This window comes from Canis lupus, chromosome 17, assembly GCF_003254725.2.
Source record: "Canis lupus dingo isolate Sandy chromosome 17, ASM325472v2, whole genome shotgun sequence".
Classification (NCBI taxonomy): domain Eukaryota; kingdom Metazoa; phylum Chordata; class Mammalia; order Carnivora; family Canidae; genus Canis; species Canis lupus.
The window spans coordinates 48,125,315-48,144,546 of record NC_064259.1 but is presented as its reverse complement, the minus strand read 5'-3'; the positions used below and the strand labels follow the sequence as shown (position 1 = coordinate 48,144,546).

At 41.7% G+C, this 19,232-nt stretch overlaps 1 protein-coding gene across 1 annotated transcript in view; it reads right to left on the bottom strand.

Annotated features, from left to right (window-relative positions):
* The window catches only part of TACR1 (tachykinin receptor 1), a 143,773-nt gene extending 130,217 nt beyond the window's left edge, over positions 1-13,556 (bottom strand). The window contains exon 1 of the mRNA XM_025453716.3: positions 12,451-13,556. Within this exon, the coding sequence (XP_025309501.1) occupies positions 12,451-12,839 (389 nt within the window). The 5' untranslated portion in view covers positions 12,840-13,556. The remainder of the gene's footprint in view (positions 1-12,450) is intronic.
* Between the last annotated feature and the right edge of the window lie 5,676 nt (positions 13,557-19,232).

Below are 19,232 nucleotides of genomic sequence, written 5' to 3'. Positions count from 1 at the left end.
TGTTTCCCAGAAGTCTCCTTGGTAGGCACATGGGGCCATGTTGTGAAAGCCAAACTCTGGGCACCATGAAGTACCTAAATCCCAACATGCTTTGCATCTCATATTGACTCAGTCCCCAAGACTACTTGTCTTGGCTTTCTACACTATTTCCTGCTTATGAGGCAGTAACTGAAAGAAATAGGTAATCAGAATGGACACATTCCTATTTTAAAATACAAATGGGACTTGGAAGGTAGAAGCCTAGATCATTCTCACCTTGGTGTGATTTTAATTGGCTACTCTTCTCTTGATTCAACTCAATTTACTAAATTAGATTGGGCTGTGAAGAAAACAGAGCAGTAATTTGGGACCATGCACTTGTGAGGCAGAACCGGGGAGTGCCTTAATGCAGACTTGGGCTGGTTAGAGCATTAATGAGGGAAATGGCCAGAAAGGGAAGAGGATACCTTCTTTTCATTTTGCTTAGTTTTAGGCTGGCAGTGTCTTCATTGGACCATTGAAATCCATGATGGCTGTGATCTGGCTCATAGTCTAGCTGAGTCTTTAACATATTAACTTCTAAGCCCTTCATCATGCCAGCTGGAAAGAGAAAGGAACTGATCTTTGGAAACAAATTTAAGTGATGCCCCAGTAAGGATTTGGTCAGAGGGTTTCTAGATTATTGTCTAAGTGTCTCTTTGGAGAGCCCACTTAAGTTGTTGAGCTAACTAGTTGCATGTCACCCCCAGGACTGCTTCCTTTTGAGTTCCCATCATGAATTCAAGCATTCTAAAGTCCCCTCTGACACTCTGGGACTATTTGGGAGGTATTTCAGCTGTTTGTGGAGTTTTCTTTTGTTTAAACATTTTCAGAATCAGGAAATCCTCTTATAAGAGCATATTAATGATCCAAAAGGACATTTCTCCAGAATAAAATTAATTGATAAATCATACAAGATGAGAATTTAAGCTTATGCTTCTCATCTTCCCAAATACCACTAAATGTGCACCTGAGACTTTTCAAAATTGGTGTCTCAGTTATACTCTTTGACAGAGCAGAGGGATAGCTAGCATGACTGTTCACCCTTCCTGTAGGAGCTCGGGCAGTGTGATTTGTGAAGATGGTTGCTTGTCAGTCCATATATGGTTTAGGGCACTAAATTAAGCTATAAGAACAGAACATCACTTACTTTTCATGATCTGAAATCTAGGATGCTGAGAAGGAAGGGAAGGGAAAGGAACTCAGCACTTCTGGTGCTATAAAAAAGTCATGAGAGTCTGTCCTCATGGGGAAAACCCAGAAGATCTGAAGAAAGAACATCTCGTGATGCAGTTGGAGGACTCAACGGTGTCAGATATCTTCCAGGATCCAAGAAGAAAGGCCCTGGCACTGAAGACTTTGCGCCAAGAGGCATAGAAGCTGCTCTGTAGACCTTCTACAAAGGATGCACACATGTCTCTGGACATTGATCTGAAACATGCTGAGACCCTGAGTTGGTCAAAACCAAGAAGTACTACTCTTCCATTTTTGATGATTCAATGAAGAAACAGGATAAAACCAGAAAAATCCTGGCACATATTTTTCATGACCTCAAAGTCTCAAAAAAAATTGAAAGACCTAGGACAGATGGTGATTTTTTGGTCACTTTATCCGTGGGAACGAGCTAGTCTGGGATGAAGGTCTATAAGAAGGTAAAAACATAAGAGGGTATGGAATGCAGCTAATTCTACTCAAGTAGCAAAGTGGTTGGATACAATTTGGGGAAGGATGGGGCTCTGCGTGATTCTATCGATGTAATTCAGAAGATAAAATTTAAGATGAAAATTGGAGAAGGGTAACACTTGAAGAAAGCCAGGGAGATGTGGGGCACATTGGGACTGTTTGATTCCAGTGGCAAGGTGTAGGTGGGTCCCGTGGACATGGAAAAGGCAGAGCTCCACCATGAGAAGGGCTCAGGGCTTTGGGGTCCTGAAGGACACACCCTGGTTCCAAATTTCAACTTGACTCTGATTCCAGAACCTCAAGGGCCCCATGGGCAAGATGATTATGCCATCTGCTTGTGTCACTTTGTAACCCTGGAAAGGCATTTTGTAAAATTCAATTGACAATGAAGAAATGGTGCTTCTAGGTAAAAAGTAGCAGTGAGTTTTATGATTGGTATATGTGATTTGTGTGTGATTTGTTTATAATATATTGGAAATGAGAATCTGATATGTTAGAGAATTTGACTTACCAGATTTGTAATTTTAATTGAAATGCTTAGGAAGATTTAACAAATTAATTTCATAGTCAATATTCAGAAGCTCATAAGAACCTCATTTACTTAAGTTGTAAATTTAATTCTTAGGAGGTTGGAATGCTTTAAGAGAATTTAATATGCTAAATTTAGAAGGTTTGATTTACTAGGTTTACCAGAACTATGGGTCCTGAGAAAGATTTTGTTTCTCCTATTTTAAGTCATTTTAGGGGATTTGAAGTTTTAAGAAAACCAGATATATTAAATTTGAAATATTTAAGGGGATTTAATTATTAACTTTATGTGCTGTTTACATTTTTAAGATTATTTGATTTTTAAGCTTTTTAAGTCAGAAAAATTTCTGACTAATTGGAAATACATGATGAGATCCTCTCACTGAGTTTGAAAATGTTAAAAAATTTAGGAGGTAGAACTCCATCTCATGTTTAAGAGCTAACTGAATATTAGTCAAAGGACAAGAGAAAATGAATGTTTGACACTTTAACTAGACTTACAACAAAAATTAAAAGATTTATAAGATGTGTTCAAAGGCAAAAGAAACAACTTTAACAAACTGAATATCAAGTAAAACCCATGCAGCTGTTAAGAGTGTTTTGCTAATATCCTCGGGCATTTCTCCCTTACACATTTTTGCTATGACCCTCAGACATTAAACACTCAAATAATGCTCCGAGGGTGGTGACTTTACAACATACAGGATATGGGAAGTGAATGAATGTATGGTTCTGGAGATGGTATAAATGAAAATGATTTAGTTTTCCTGGACTGTGATATACAATATCCAAATGCCAGACTTTTGGTAGAGTGTGTATCTCCATAGATTGGAAGGATGCTGGAAAGCACCTGACAAGAGGTTTGCTGTCGCAATTAGGAGGATTTTAAACTATAATTTAGAGGAGTGGCAGGGATATAAATGTTTCATCCTGTTATATATATATTTTAAGATTTATTTATTTATTCATGAGAGACATACTGTGAGAGGCAGAGACACAGAGGGAGAAGCAGGGTCCTCGCAGGGAGCCCAATGCAGGACGGGATCCCAGGACCCCGCGATCACGGCCTGAGCCAAAGGCAGACCACTGAGCTACACAGGCATCTCCATCCTGTTGTACTTGATGTAGAAGGAATTCAAGAGTAGCTGAAACAGGAATGGGTGTGCAGAATGGGTATAATGGTGTGTCAAGGTTTATTATAGATCATAACATAACCATTAGCTGAGTTCTTACTGGATCTCAGGCAATGAATCAGCAATTTCCCATACATTTCCATACTTTTCCCTTACTCTCTCTCCTTGCAACAATACTCTATGAGGTAACTTTTATTATATCTTTTTATCAGTTGAGGAAACTGAGGTCCAGAGAGGTTAAGTGTCTTACCTACATTTGCATAGCTAATGGTAGAAACACTGCTGGGACCGCTGCCTGTGGTCTCTTCTATGGTAAACTCCATTATCAAAGGTTAGCTGTAAGGTTATTAAAAGACATTCTTATACAAAAGATATGCAAGGCACTCCACAGAGAGTCCTAAATATTAAATACAGTGATAAAGCTGAATTAGGAAGTAGATCAAGTAAAGAATTATAAAAGACAGGAGCACGGCATCAGGCCCAGGGTTGCTTAGACAAATTTCCTAGAGCTTCCTGTGTTGCATTAATACTCAAGCTGAGATTTATGTCTTAAGGACATCTTTTCATCCCTGGGGATTCATTATCTATAGAATCTCATATCTCCCCTTCCAGGAATTGGAATCATAGCTTCTCAAGGTGGCAAGAGAGGAGGTTTGGGTAATGGAAACCAATTCTTCAGTCTGTTCTCCAGGTCAGTAACTTTCTTGGATGCTCTGCTGGAATTTTTTTGTGTCTGTGGTATTTGAATATAGTATGGACTATATATTCAGACAATTACTGTGGTTACAGGACTTGGAGTGCTTGATGGAGGGTAGGCTTCTGCTTGTCCTGACCCAGGGAGGATAAGTACAACAGAGGGTGCACTTCCTGTTGCCAGTAGAGGTATTGGAGAAAAAGCTAGAGAGTTGACAACAGTTGGTCCATAGGAGGATCATGAAATATCTGAGTTTCCAGTATTCCTAGAAAGATTGGGGGTAAGGGAGAAATGATAAACACCTCCCTTGATTAGAAGTGTTCTCCTCGGGTGCAACATCTGTTGGGGACTCAGTGTGGGTCAGGAATCCGACCCAGTTAAGTGAAGCATGGACAAGGCAAGTGTGAATTAAAACACATAGTTATTCTAGAAGGAGGGTTCTGAACCAAGTGTTCTATAGTGTAGCAAAACTCCATGGTGGGCATGTATTTGACCCAATTTTTCTTTTGCTTCAAGGCATAGCATTGTAGATGTGCTTTCATGTCTGTCTGATGTACTGGGTTGGTTTTCAGATTTTGGTTTATGTAGAATAGAGGTACAGTCAAGTCAACCACTATTTACACATTGTAATGAATACCTACTCTGGGTCAGACAACTGGATAGCTGCTGGGAACAGGGATAAAGCATCCTGTTTTCACGGTGCTTGTAATGTAATCTAATGGGCAGGGAGGTGTGGGAGAGACCAAGATGTTACAGACAATTGTATAAATAATATGGGAATAGGTAAGAAGGATACTTCATCGAGACATGAAGGCTTAGTGGAGATGGTACTTGTGCTAAGTCTAAGAGAACAAAATCACCAGGTGGGATGCCAGTCCTACAGCAGGTGAAGCTGGATTGAGGAATGCTAATAGGGTAGTGTTCACTTCCAGGTATTAGTTAGCCTCTCAGTTTAGAGGACTATTAACAATAGGAATAGCCTGTAGAGGCTAAGGAGGATGGAAAAATGAAGGAACCATGAACAGTCAACCAGGGATGGAGAAGCTTCTGGAGGGACATATCTAAAAGACTGCCACACAGAAGAGGAATTATGTTCATAGGAGTAGCCCATAATCAGAGGCAGATTTCAGTTCAACAAAAGGAATAATTTTATAATGATTCAAATGGAATGAGTTTAACAAGTGAGACAGATTAGTAAAATATTTAAGCAGAATTTGATATTCTTACAATGGCTCCATCTAGAAAGTTGTGGGGTTGAGTTTTTGTTTGGGTGGAAAATTATTTAAAGCGTCTCTAATATCCTCTTTGGCACAGTAAGACTTATATCACTTTTCTGCCTTCAGTGACAGCCTTAGATGATATAGCATCCAAGAGCCACCTTGAGTGGGAGTACATAGGCAGACATCTAAGGCACAGGAAAGCAAATTGCATGGGTCTCCAAGCTATGAGGGAGTACAGAGTGGGAGGATGCTAAAATAAATTGTTTCTAATAGTCTTTCCAAGACAGGAACAGAATCCCCATTGGTATTTAGGATTAGATGAGACAATGGATCAGAGAGCATGCAAATACAAGGTAACTATCAGTTTTATTAAATGATATCTCTTTTCTAGTTTCCAAGTGACAAACACTAATAAGTCATTTATAATTTCCAGTCCAGTGTTCTAGAAGTTAATTAAAAAAATACAAACTCCACATTGTTTTCTCTGTACTTTGCTATTTCTTTTCTCCTCCACCTCTCCCTTCTTCTCTTTCTTTTCTTCTTTTTACCAATTAATCTTTCTCAATCTGTGTAGTTCTTCCCTCTACCTCCAAGCTCTCTCAGCATGGTATTAATTATATTGGGTTATAATAGTATTTATGAGTTTATCAATCCCCAAAGATGAGAGCACAGGGCAAAAGCAATGTTTTACTGCCTCAGGATTTGGCATATGGTAGGTGCTCAGTAATGGTTGGATGGATGGGTGGATGGATGGATGGAATGGATGGATGGATGTGTGAGGAAGAGGCCATTCCCCTCATTGCCATCTAACTTTATCCCTCTTTAGCATACTCTGTTGGTACTACCTTTCATAGCTGACCAATGTCTTCTAATTACCATATCCAGTGTCTTCTGATGAGTTTAAAAACATGAAATCCCTGGTATATTTTGGATTCTAATGACACTGATGAATAGAACCAATCACAAGTTACTTCTTTTAACCTTTGTCACTCCACATATCCTGATTTCTCCAGTAACTCTCTGCTTCTTTTTTTCTTCTCCTATTTATTGATAGGACATTCTCATGAATATTTGGCCTTTGCCTCTTCTCTAGAAACATGTATAGGTAAAAAAGATGTTCTCTACTTTCAAACTCCAATAAGACATCTGTTTGGAAAGCTACTAAATCTACATTTTGATCCCTGGCTTCTGAGTCTCTAGCCCCATATCTCAAGTTGTTTGTTGTGCATTTCCAACTAATTATTATATTTTCACATCAACTCCAACAAAAACTGTATCCATCTTCTTCCTACCAACCTCTCCATTCATTTCCTGATTTACCCGTGAACTCACTTCGATTGAGTCAGCCAGTCATTCTCCCCAAACACTTTGCAATTTTTTACCTACACACTTTTGCCAAAAAGTTTCCTTTACCTGGAATATTACCTTTATCATCCTCTCTAAAAAATTCGATCTAATCTTCAAGGCCAAAGTCAAATGCCGCCTTTTGGAGTCTTCCTTGATAATCACTGCGGGACATAATGTTCCTCCTCCTCCCCTCTCATATTGGATTTGTCTGTACAACCCATATAAAATAACATCTCATAACATCTTATATTGTAGATATCTCTAAGTCAGTTTTATTTGCCTCAAAATATAGCACAAGGCCTTTGAAGGAAGACATGAGGCCTTGAATTAAGAAACATCACCATACCAGGTGGCATTATCCCTTGATGGACTGAAGATCTTTGTCCAAGTTTAACTGAGTGTTTCTCCCTCATGATCTTTATTCACCATTTGCTAATTTAACATCAGTAGTAGTAACGAAGTCTTGTGGTCCTACTACATGTATTTACATTGAGAATTACTATTCACTTTCCTTCAGTTGAACCTATACTTCTGTCAGTTTGTTTTCTTTTTTTAAAACCAAGGTCCTTGACCAATCACGACACTGGAAGTTCCCAGGAGAAGGGACAGGATGTGACAAGTGCAGTGGGATAGCTCCAGAGAGTAAATGGGCATTGAACCTCTCCAGAAAAGGTCCTCTAGCCTAAATGACCCATCTAAGATGTAACAGGCTCAATTTTGATCCATGTCAACTTAGACACTTGAGGTTCTAAATTTGAAAAGACAGGGTCAGTTGTGGTAGATGAACTTCTAGTGAATGACCATTCTCAGTACCATAGAGATGTCTGGTCATGGATTGTAAGTTTCATCTAAATTAGTGCAAAGGGGATGCCTAGGTGACTCAGTGGTTGAGTGTCTGTCTTAGGGCATGATCTCGGGATCCTGGGATCGAGTCCCCATTAAGTGCCCTCTGGGGAGCCTACTTCTCCCTCTATCTATGTCTCTGCCTCTCTCTGTGTGTCTCTCATGAAAAAACTAAATAAGTCTTTAAAATTTTTTTAAAAATAAATTAGTGCAAAGGATTCTAAAATCTATGTCTGACCTCTGGGTTGTGAAGAACTGACCTGAGATATACAATGGAATCCATGTCCAGCCAACAAGATGGGGTACAGGGACAGACTGCAGGTATAGTGGAGACCTGGGAAGCAGGCTATTTGAATTTGGAGTGTGACTGGGAGAGTGGGACAGACATCATAGAACCGTGGGAAGTTTTTGATTATTTATGCATGTCTTTGCTCTTGGTTCCTCTTTTACTCTCTCAGAGAGCTCTCAACCATTTCTTTTGCCTTCAACCGTTACATATCTGGGCAACTGTATTTTTGGTCCTGACGATATTTCATATTGTTCAGAGACCATAATAATTTAAATGTTTCCTTTCACTCAAACACAAGATCCAGAACCAGTATGAGGAGTGAGCAATCTTCTTTCAAATAGCTGAAATTATACCTGCCCCCTCCAGGTAGAGAAGCAGTGTCACCAGCCCAGTGCTTCTTTGAGCCTCCTGTAGCTGTGTGTTTGTTTCCATGTCAGACTGCCTTTTGCCTCTACAATCCCTCTAGTGGAGCTTCAGAATTGTCCTCCTTCCTCCCTTCCTAGATGCTGTTCTGATAGAACTGGCAACCATCATGGGTCCCTGCAAAATGGATGTGTCACTTCAATGTCTTCCAACTTCCAATTTTATGAAACATCACACACACCTTTTAATTTTTCTAATAGGGAAATTTTTTAAAAAAATTTTATTTTAAGTGGGAGAAATTACAGAGTTTCAAATAGTGAAATTTTTGGAATTTAATTAGAGTTAGGCTTGAACTTGTTTGTTTAGGTATATTTGTCTCTGCAACCTTTCTTTCTTTTCTAAAGATTTATTTATTTATTTGAGAGAAATTAGGGGTAAGGAGGGGCAGAGCAAGAAGGAGAGAAGCTCAAGCAGACTCCATACTGAGCACAGGAGTAGACATGAGGCTTGATCTCATGACCCTAAGATCAGGGCCTGAGCCAAAACCAAGAGTCAGATGCTCTGGCTGAGCCACCTAGATGCCCCTGTTTCTGCAGCCTTTTTATTCTAGGTAACCATTGCCTTCAATAAATAAGTATTCCTTCTTCAGAAGAAGAACCCCTCCTTCTTCTCATTCCCCACTCTATGGAAAGATAACAGAAAATAATTAAACTAGTACTACAATCTGTAGCTGAAGGTTTCATTTCTGTATATATCTCAGTTCTGGAAGGAAATTTGGCAAAGTTTACCAAGACAGTTTGACCTAGCAATTCCACATCAAGGAGTTTATTTTAAGGAGAGAAAAAGGAATACTCTTAAAGATTTATGTCTAGGATACTTGTAGTTATTAAAAATGGAAACAATTTACATCTAAAAATAGAAGAATGGCAAAAATAAATGAGCAGCCATGCAATATAATGCACCCATTAAAAACCTTATTTTGCAAAATATTTCATGACATGGAAAACGCCCATGGTATGATGTTAAGGAATAAAACAAGAAACAAAAATCAATCATTGAAACTGCTTTATTTTGATCCAAAATTTGTCCTTAAAGGTGTAACTATCTGTGGCATAAATAACACAGATAGAAAAAAGCCAGTATAAGCTGGCATTCCAGAATTTTAACTGGTTATCTGTCAGTAGTGGGACTGTAGATACTTTTCAGATTCTCTTTACAATCTTAGGTATTTTCCAAATGTTCTTCTGGGAAGATGTATTATTTTAATCATTCATTCACTTATTTAAGAAATGTGTAGTGACCATTAGGTGACAGGCACTCTGCCTTGTGCTGAGGAGATAAACAAGACAGAACAGACACATTCCTTGCTTTGCTCAGAGTTTATAATCCCTTAAAATTGGGAGAAAAAGACTTTTTCTTCTTAATTCATTTCATTTGACCTAGTAATTCCACTTTTGGGAATCTATCCTAAGGAAATAATCAAGAAAGCAAAACAAAATTATCATATAGAAATGTTTAGTGGTGCATTAACCATAAGGTGAAAAAAATTTAGAAATCACCTAAATGCCCAGCAGTAGGGGGATGGTTAAAGTAAAAATAGCATATTCATGTAACGGAATAATAGGAAGCCATTAAGATTATGTTACTGAAGACTTTTTAATATATGGGAAAATGTTATTAATGTTTTCCATTACTATTAATGGAAAAAAGTAAGCTGTGAAATTATATAGACTCTGACCTCAATTACGTAGCATAGTAGTCATAAATGAGAAATTCAAATGTTAACAGGTGTTATTTTTGCATGGTGAAGTAATGGCTGATTGTACTTTGTGTCCATGTTCTGCATATTTCCCAAGTTTTTGCAATGAACAGGTTTAATTTTGTGATCAGGAAAACCATATTGCTTTTGTTTTTTAAGACTTGACTCAGAGATTAGATGTTAAAAATTCAAGGAACATACATAAAGGTAATTTACCATTTCCTTAAAATCTACACTGAAAAGAGATAATTCATATGGAGAGAGCTTACAGCCCCTTTCCTTTCTAAAACATTCTAGGGAGAGAACGGATGACCACAAATGCAGTGGAACTACCTTACAGAGGGCCTGGGGGATCAAGTCACTGTGCTCACCAGGCTGGGCAAGGAAAAAAAATATAAGGAACGCTGGAAGGATTTGGAGACAAAGCCCTGGAGCCTAATCCCAAACTCTATCCTGAATTCTAACCTTAAGCATGTCGTTGGTAATCTCCCTGGGCTGTATCTGTACGTTAGGGACCTATGGACATTTCTTGCTGCTGTCATTCCCTCAGTCTGGCACCAGAACTCCTCTGACCTCACTGAGCAGGTGTTGTGCAGCGTCAGGGTCCTGTCTCTGGTTTGCCTAGATTAAGAACAATGGAGCCTGAGATGCCAGGGTCAAGGCTGCCGAAATCTGGCTCCCCACCCAATCCGAAGTAAAGACTTTGTCGCTGACTCCTGTCCCTACCCTTCTAAGTTCAAAGGGACAGAGCATGGCTGTGGAATGTGACAATTCTGTGTAAGCCAAAGCAAGAGAGCTGGAGCCCCATCAGCTACTAAATGCTCAGGCACACACTGACTGACAGGTCTCCCTTGAGCTCACACAACGCCCAAGTGCAATGAAAATGCCAACTTCCCTTCTAATTTATAGTTCATCAAGGCTGAAGTTACACCAGGTTTCACTGCACATGTATTCAGTCATGTATCACGCTCTGGGTTTTATAAAGTTAAGGGGTCTGCTGTGCAGTTAAAGGAGCAGGTCCGTGCAGAAAGATTTATAGGCATACTTCACTTTCAACAAACAGTTATCTAAAACTAAAGTATCATAAGAAATACATTTACAAAAAAATTCATTTCCCTACCACTTTGAGTAATTGGTTTGCCTTCTACATTTAAAGCATAAATTGATTCACCACAACTTGTTTTACACACGATGTAGCAAGCACATAGAGTTACATAAAGGGAGATGTACATAGAACTTAGAAATCAGCATTTTGACACCACCCCCAAAGCTGGAAACGTGTCTCAGATTTTAAAAGTGTTCATTGACTACAGAAGCTGAAAAAGACCTCAAATCAATTGCAAATGCTAAACAATCTTTATGCCAAAGGAGTTTAGTAGTTGGAATTTATTTATTTATTTATTTATTTATTTATTTATTTAGGAGATTTTTCTCCTAGGTCTTTTTTTGGGTTTCTCATAATTCACTGATCTTGGCAAAGCCATTGAAAGAACCCATTTTAAAATCACAGTGGCAGGTGTTTTCAACATACTTCCACATCCCAGGTGAGCACTTAATACTTGTGCACACAGAGATATACACATTAGAGATCTGTAACACCCACAAAAATGTCAATACAGATAAAGCTGTGCTCCGATAATCAATTTTCCATCCTGCCACCTGAGGAGCCATTCATTCCAGAATGCTAGCCCCAGTGTTTGAAAATGCCAATATTTTCATTTTCAATTGGCTTCTGAAACCCTAGTTGGTTGCAGGAAGGAAAGAGATTTCAATCGCCTTTGCCAAGCACGTTTCTCTGTGGATACAGACAGGTGAAAAACATTGACCTTACATGACAAGAGAAATTTGGAAAAGCTCTTGGGTAAGCTCCCTGGGTCCCTATCTGTAGAGTTCCTGAAGAACAGCCTAACTGCCTTTCATTCCTGAATGAGAGCTCCCAGCAGCAAAGATAGAGACAAATTAGAACCCTGAGTAGGTTATGATTCGAATGAAATGCTCTTCACATACAAATAATATTGGAGAGTTGAGGTGGGAGCAGAAAGCCCCTGAATTTCCAGGAAAAAGTGAAAAAATGAGAAATTTTGCTTAGGCATACTTAAAACTGGAAGGCACCAACAGGCCTCCTAGCAAAATAGGCTTGCAGGGATTCACAAAGCCCCAACCAAGGGGGCCAGCCCCTTAGCTGGGACAGGGTATCCCCTTCAGGCTTTCAGGGTAAAGGAGAGGAAGGATATATGGAAAGAAGCAAAGGAGTGGAAAGGAAAGTGTCAAGGAGATGACTGCAGGAGGGGTGAAGAAAATAGGATTAAGTGAAGGAAAAAGGAGGTGTGTGAAGAAAGGGAGACTGGCAACGAGTGAAAAGAAGGAGCAAAGGAAAGAGGAAATAGGAAAGAAAACGGTGAGGTAAGATAAAGCCCCCCATCAACAACTGATTCAGTGGCTGTCAGGAAAAACCCCAGGGTACAGGTGCCTAATCTCCACCTGGAGCCAGGTGCAGGGCAACCCAGAAGCTCACAGCCATGCCATGGCCCTCTAGGGACATGTTCTCCCTTTTGCACAAAGGGCAAGCTCACCTATCAAAGGCCACAGCCGTCATGGAGTAGATGCTGGCGAAGACAGCGGCGATGGGGAAGAAGTTGTGGAACTTGCAGTAGAAGAGGCCGTAGTACCACTCATTGTGGACAGCGTAGGTGAAGTTCACCACTGTGTTGAAGGCAGCCATGGATGCCTCTGCGAAAGCCAGGTTCACCAGGAAGTAGTTAGTCACTGTCCTCATTCTCTTGTGGGCCAGGATGATCCACATCACCACCACGTTGCCCACGACAGAGGTCACCACGATGACCGTATAGGCAGCTGCCCAAAGGACAATTTGCCAGGCTGGCTGCACGAACTGATTGGGCTCCGAGGTGTTGGTGGAGATATTTGGGAAGAGGTCTGAGTCTACCTGGAGGACGTTATCCATTGCTCTGCTAAATGGTCGAGCCCTCCTCTCTGCACACACTTCGTCTTCGCAGCAGGCCCTGAAGCTGAAGGCTGGGGTCAGAGTCCTGCTTAAACACGGGAAGTCTGCGGGCTCTCTCTGGGCAGAACTCCTTTCCTTGCAAGCAGGAGAGTTGGCGCTCAGAAGATAAAGGCTCCTAGATGCGCGGTCTGCTTCTTATGGCTCTGAATTCCTCCACTTCCAAGCATCAGGAAGCATTTGAGTTCTGAAATCCGGAGACAGCGTCTCGACTGCGTGGGGCTGGAAAAAGGAAAGAAATTCCACGGGTCACAGTTCCAGGAAGCAGGAGACCCCTGCCTTTCTGCACCTGCTGCTGCTGCTGCTGCTGCTGCTTGCAACTCCTGTCCTCCTGCTTGCAGCGGGCAATGCAAAGCCTGTTCTGCAGGAGGACTTGGGGACGACCTGGAGGGTGCTCGTCACAGCTCGACCTGTAAAAGTTCTGGCTCCATGGCGGGGATTCTGGGGCGTCCGGCTGGAGATTTTTCCTTTGCTTTCGCTGCGCTGCCGCCGCTGGCGTCGCCTGCAGCTTCGCAGGCGCCTCTTTGGCTCGGGTCGTGCTGGGCTCGGGAGTTAGCAGAACCTCAGCAGGCTGCGCGCGAGGCTTTTATAACCCTCCGCAGAGACGTCACCGGGAAGGGGCAGTACCTGGGCTGCGTACTCGCCAGTCCCCGCGCGCAGGGCGGCTGGCAACCGTCTCACCCGCCCACGCGGCCACCCCCCGCCTTTCGCGGCTACCTGCTGTGGGAGTCTTCAAGCCGGGCGCCCCACGCGCGCCACGCTCCGCGAGGGGGCGCTAGGGGGCCTCGGAGTAATTGCGCCCGACGGAGTCGGCCTGGAACCACAGAACCGATTCGCCGACGAGCTGCCCTGCCGCGATGGACACGCGGCTTCAAGGGAGCGCAGCCCGGAGCGCTGCGACAGCTCTGCAGAGGCGCCTGCCTGTGGCTGTGGGAGTCGGGCAAGTGTGGGGGCGACGTGCCAGCGCTGCGCTACGGGCCTCTCTCCAGCCCGAGTGTACCACGGGCTCGCTCTGGTTGCTACCAAGAAGGAAGAGATGGCGATGCCCAGTTCCAGGTGTCCAGGAAACAACTTTCCTGAGATCGTGTTTAGGAAACATCCCCCCAAATCCCTAGTTCCTTTCTCTGGGTGGACCCATTCCCCTGGGGAAGCGATGATCCGCTCTAAGCTTTGGGGATACCTTCCCCAGGCTCCCTGGTGGCTGAGCCCCTCCGTCCCCGCAAAGCGCCGCCGGAGCTCTGTAGCTGAGCCCGCGGCGCAGGCAGCCGGGACCGCTCAGGGCTGCCTGCAAAGCTCGGTGCGCGCACGAACCACCTATAAGCGGTGTGACGCCCCGACGCGCCTCTGGGGCTCTCTGCCAGCACCCACTGCGGCCGCCGTCCACCGCCCGGGGACCCAGCAGCTTCGGGGTCCGCGCCTCCCGGGCCTGCCCGCCAGAGCCGGGCCGGGGGCGACCGGGTCTCCTCCCCTTCCCCCTCCCAGGTTTGCAGGGGGACTGGAGGACAGGTGTGTCCCCCTTCTCGCCCCACTCCCACCCTGCTCCCCAGCGGGCTTCAAGCCCTCACCAGTCCCTGCCATCCCCCCCCGCCGAGCTGCTGTCAGGCCCTGGGCGGCGGTGGGAAAGGCTCGCCAGTGGGTGCGAAGCGTTTTGGAGAAGCCCAGAAGGGCTGGGGGTAGAACGCCCTGCAGCCCGCGCGCCCGGAGACAGACAGACACTGTTCTGCGGGAGAACTGAACCCTCCGAGTCTTTCTGGGGACCATCTATTCCCCTGTCCCTCCTCGCGCCCTCCCTCTTTCCACTGCGGGGACTCAGAACTGCGCGAGTCGGGATGGGTCGCGTGGCTCAGCTCAGAGGCTCGGGGTGGCGCAAGCCCGCACCCTCCCGGGAGCGACGTTTGCGCACGAGTCCTGCCCGCTCGCGCGCCTCTGGGGGGAGCGAGCCTAGTCTCTGGCAGGAAGCGCTTTCAGGCTTAGAAATTTATTGTACCGATTTATGCCCTGCTAAAATCGGGTCCTCTCGTGGGGCGAGGTTTGGGGGTCGAGGTGGAGGAATTTGCTAGTTCACTTTGGTTTTGTTGAAACCTGCAGTTTCAGCATCTATGTGAATCTCACCTCGCCCTGTCTGGAGTACCAGGCACCCCTAAACTCCAAGAGAAAACTCCAGTGATGCCTGGGAGAGCACAGCACGCCCTATTTTGAGGGGTAGCAAAGGAGGAACCTTCTTGTGGAAGGGAACTACTCTTCCACCCTGGATCTCGCATTGATGCTTCCAGTAATGGGTATTAGAGGTCTATTTAGCTTTGTCATTCTAAAATATGTAAAATATTATAACATTGCTAATACGTAGTGTTTATTTTCCGGACTACTAGAAAATCTGAGTTTCTAAGATTTTTTTTTTTTTTTTTGGCTATGTGGATTTCCCCTTCTATAAACTGTCTTTTCACGTGCCTTGTACTTTCTTCTGTTGGATTGCTTTCCAGTTACTTTTTTTCTCAGAGCTCTTTGTATATTATAGGTATAAACACTTTCCCTGTCATGAATATTTCAAGTATTTTTCTAATGCTATATTATTTATTTCTTGAATTTGTCATAAAACCTTAAACAATTTTTATGTAGTCTGATTTGCTTTAATACCATGTGGGTTTTCAAGTGTTGGTTTAAAAAAGTCTTACAAAAATCCTGGCCTTTTTTTTTTTTTTTTGGTATAAATATCTTGGGTTTTCTTGGCAGTTCGTTCTTTCTTTCCAGTGAGATCTTTAATTCACCTGCAGTTTGTTATTTTACATTATGTATTTACTTTTTTATATAATCAGTTTTGATAGCTTCATCCATTTTCCTAGTGAATTAAACCATTATCCTTGTCCTAGATTAAATTTACAAATGTGATTTAATAGTTACATTCTCGTCCTTCCTACTAACCCATTTGTCTATTCCTATAGCAATACCGTGTATATATGCATATATACATATTTGATTCATATGATCATCTACTTTGCCTAGCTTCCTTGCAATTAGGCAGAGCCTTGTGACTAATTTAGCCAATAGGTTGTGAGTGAAAATGATGTGTGTCACTTCTAGACCAAAGCATAGAAGAGCGTGTGTGTGTGTGTGTGTGTGTGTGTGTGTGTGTGTGTCGGGTGGGGGGAAACTTCTCCAGGTATTCTCTCCTGCCAAGTCCTGAATGGTACAGCTATAAGAAGATAGGTCTTAATTACCTTGAATTCCCAAGTGACTATATAACCCAGACCACTGCCCAATCATTTTGTACATGTTGTATGAGTAGGAAATAAATTTTTGTTTTATTAAGGCACTAGGGTTTGGAATTAATTTGTTACTCACCATGATATAGCTTATATCAGGAATAAAATATTCTGATACCTGGTAAGGCCAGTTCATCTGAATGCTCATTTCATGCTTTTAAAAATCCACTTTGGGAAATCATATTTAAATTTTAATATTTTAAATTCAATTTAAAAATTAAACCACACAAACTGCATTAGTATTCTAATTGAAACTGTGTGGAATTTATTGAATTTTGGCAAAATTGACATTTTTGATATTAAGTTTTTTAATCCAAGAACATGGTATGCCTTTCCATTTATTCAGGTCTTATTTATGCCTTTCAAAAAGATTTTATGATTTTAGTTAAAATAGATCCAGTCTTTTGGTTACATTTATTTCCATATATTTTGTAGGCTTTATTTCTATTTTAAATGAAACACTTTTTCTTCCTTTATCCTAGATCAAGGAAAACCCACTGTCTTCTGTGTATATGTATTTGCCTCTGTGTGTGTGTGTGTGTGTGAGAGAGAGAGAGAGAGAGAGAGAGAGTATGTGTATGTATGCTGGTAATTTCACTAAATTTCCTATTTATTCTTGTTCTTTTTATTTGCATTTCTTTAAGTTTTCAATCACATCATTAGCATATTCTTGTCTCACTGAATTTCCTTTACCTTCCAGGACAATATTAAATTAAAATTGGTGATAGCAGATATTTCTGTATAGTTTCTGAATTTAAATTAAGATGACTGAATTTTTACCATTTAGGATAATATTTGTTGTTATATTTGCTAAACAGTCTTTTATGTTTAAAGAGTTTCCTTCTACTTTATTTTACCTAGAAGTTTTATTAGGAATGTCTTGTAATTTATTTTGAAATGCCTTTTTCAGGATCTGTTGATACCACTGTTTAATTTTTTTCACCAATGTGTTGATATAATGGATTAAATGAATAGATTTCCCAACACTGGCCCAACCTAGCATTCCTGGCACAATTTCTGCTTGGTCAGAGGCTAAGTTGTTTCTTTGATATATTGCTGGATTCAACTTGCTAATGATTTATTTAACATTTTTACATCTATTTTTCTAAGTGAGATTGATGTAGAGATTTTTTCCTTTTCTTTTTCAGATGTTAGTGTTATGCACCAAAAAATGAATTGGGAAGCATCTTATCTTTAACTATGGCAAGAAATAGTACTCTTGGTCCCTGAACTACCAAGGAAATAGTCGGAAATATAAGCCCCTGGGCAGGCACTGAACTACTAAATGAGAATCTGCATTTTAGTAAGACCTTTATTTGTATGCACATTAAAGTTTGAGGAGCTTAAAATAGGTCCATTGTTTCCCAAATTTCTTAATGATAAGAATCTCTTGGGGCACCTGAGTGGCTCAGCTGATTAAGTATCTGCCTTCAGCTCTGGCTCAGGGTCCAGTGATCAAGCCTTGCATTGGGCTCCCTGCTTAGCTCTGTGTGGCTCTTAGCTCTTAGCTCCCTCTGTGTGGCTCTCTCTCTCTCTCTCTCAAATAAATAAGATCTTTAATTTAAAAAAAAAAAGTATCTTGAGTTGCTTTTTTATAGACATTATCCTGTTCCCCTGAAAATCCTGAATTGGTAGATCTGGATTAGGGCTCAGCAGTCTGTGTTTTTATCAAGTACCATGGGCCAGTATTCTCTTCAAGCAAGTTTTGGAAATATATGGACTTTTTACGTAGACTTTTTACTTTAAACAGCGCGAAACTAGATGAATTCTTCCTTCATCTCAAGGAAATTTTCAGCTAGTATTTTTTGAAATTATTACCTCTTCTCCATTGGAGACTCCTTTTGAGACTCTCATTTTTTTCCTTTTTTCTCATTTTGAGGGTCTCATTGTTGTCATGCCAGGTTCCCTAGATCCATCCTCTGAATGTTTTAGAAAGCCAGTTCTGCCCCATTCTCAGATCTGAGTATCCATGCTCTTCTGTTTTGGTCCTTTCTCCAGGTTCCCATGCTAATCTCCCAGCAAAGCCCAGCCTGCCCAGTTCCACTGTTCTCTTAGCTCAACCCCCTGACAGAGCCCCAAGGCTCACTTCTGTCCAGCTGCCCCTAAGGCCTGATGCCACGTGGCTGATGGGAAAGAACATCAGGAAAGGGAGGACAGCTGTGTTCCGGTGGTCCCCATAAACTCTGGTCTCCTGAAGCCACTGGTGTGGAGGCATCCCCTTCTCCCTCCAGTTTGGATGAGTTACTACTATTAGTCACTGGCCTCCTTCCTCAGCTATCCTTTCATAACACAAACTGCTGTACATTATAACTCTTGGAAATTAGATTGTTAGTTCTCTGCTGGCATGAACCATGTTTTTCAACTATTCATTTGCTAGCAGTCCCTTCCATACAGTGCATGATTAATACATATATATTGGGTTTGATTGAATTGCTTGACTCTGGTTAAGAAAGGTGGTATGAAGCAGGGAGACTGCAACAGATCAGGATTCATCAAACTGTAAATCTTTCCAACACAAAACAATAATTAACATTAATAAAAATAACAGGAAGCAAAGGGAGAAAGAGAAAAAATGTCTCTTAAACAATGTTTACTGTGTGCCAGGAACAACCGTCCTATGTGTTTCACTCTATTTGGGATCCCTGGGTGGCGCAGCGGGTTAGCGCCTGCCTTTGGCCCAGGGCGTGATCCTGGGATCGAATCCCACATCGGGCTCTCGGTGCATGGAGCCTGCTTCTCCCTCTGCCTGTGTCTCTGCCTCTCTCTCTCTCTCTGTGACTATCATAAATTAAAAAAAAAAAAAAAAAAAAAGAATCACTCTATTTGTGCCTTTAGCTTTAGCCTTCTGTATCACTTTGCTTTATGTGTGCCTCTACATATACTATAGCATATAGTATAGATTTTGAGTTTCTTTTTATAAGCCAGGGTAAAAATCATTTTCTTTTAAGTGAGTTAAACCTATTTGTATTTAATGATATGACTGATACATTTGATCTTAAGTCTGCTATATTATTTTATGTTATTTTCCTGAGTGTATTGTTTTTTACATTCATGGGTAAATGTGTATGAGTTATAT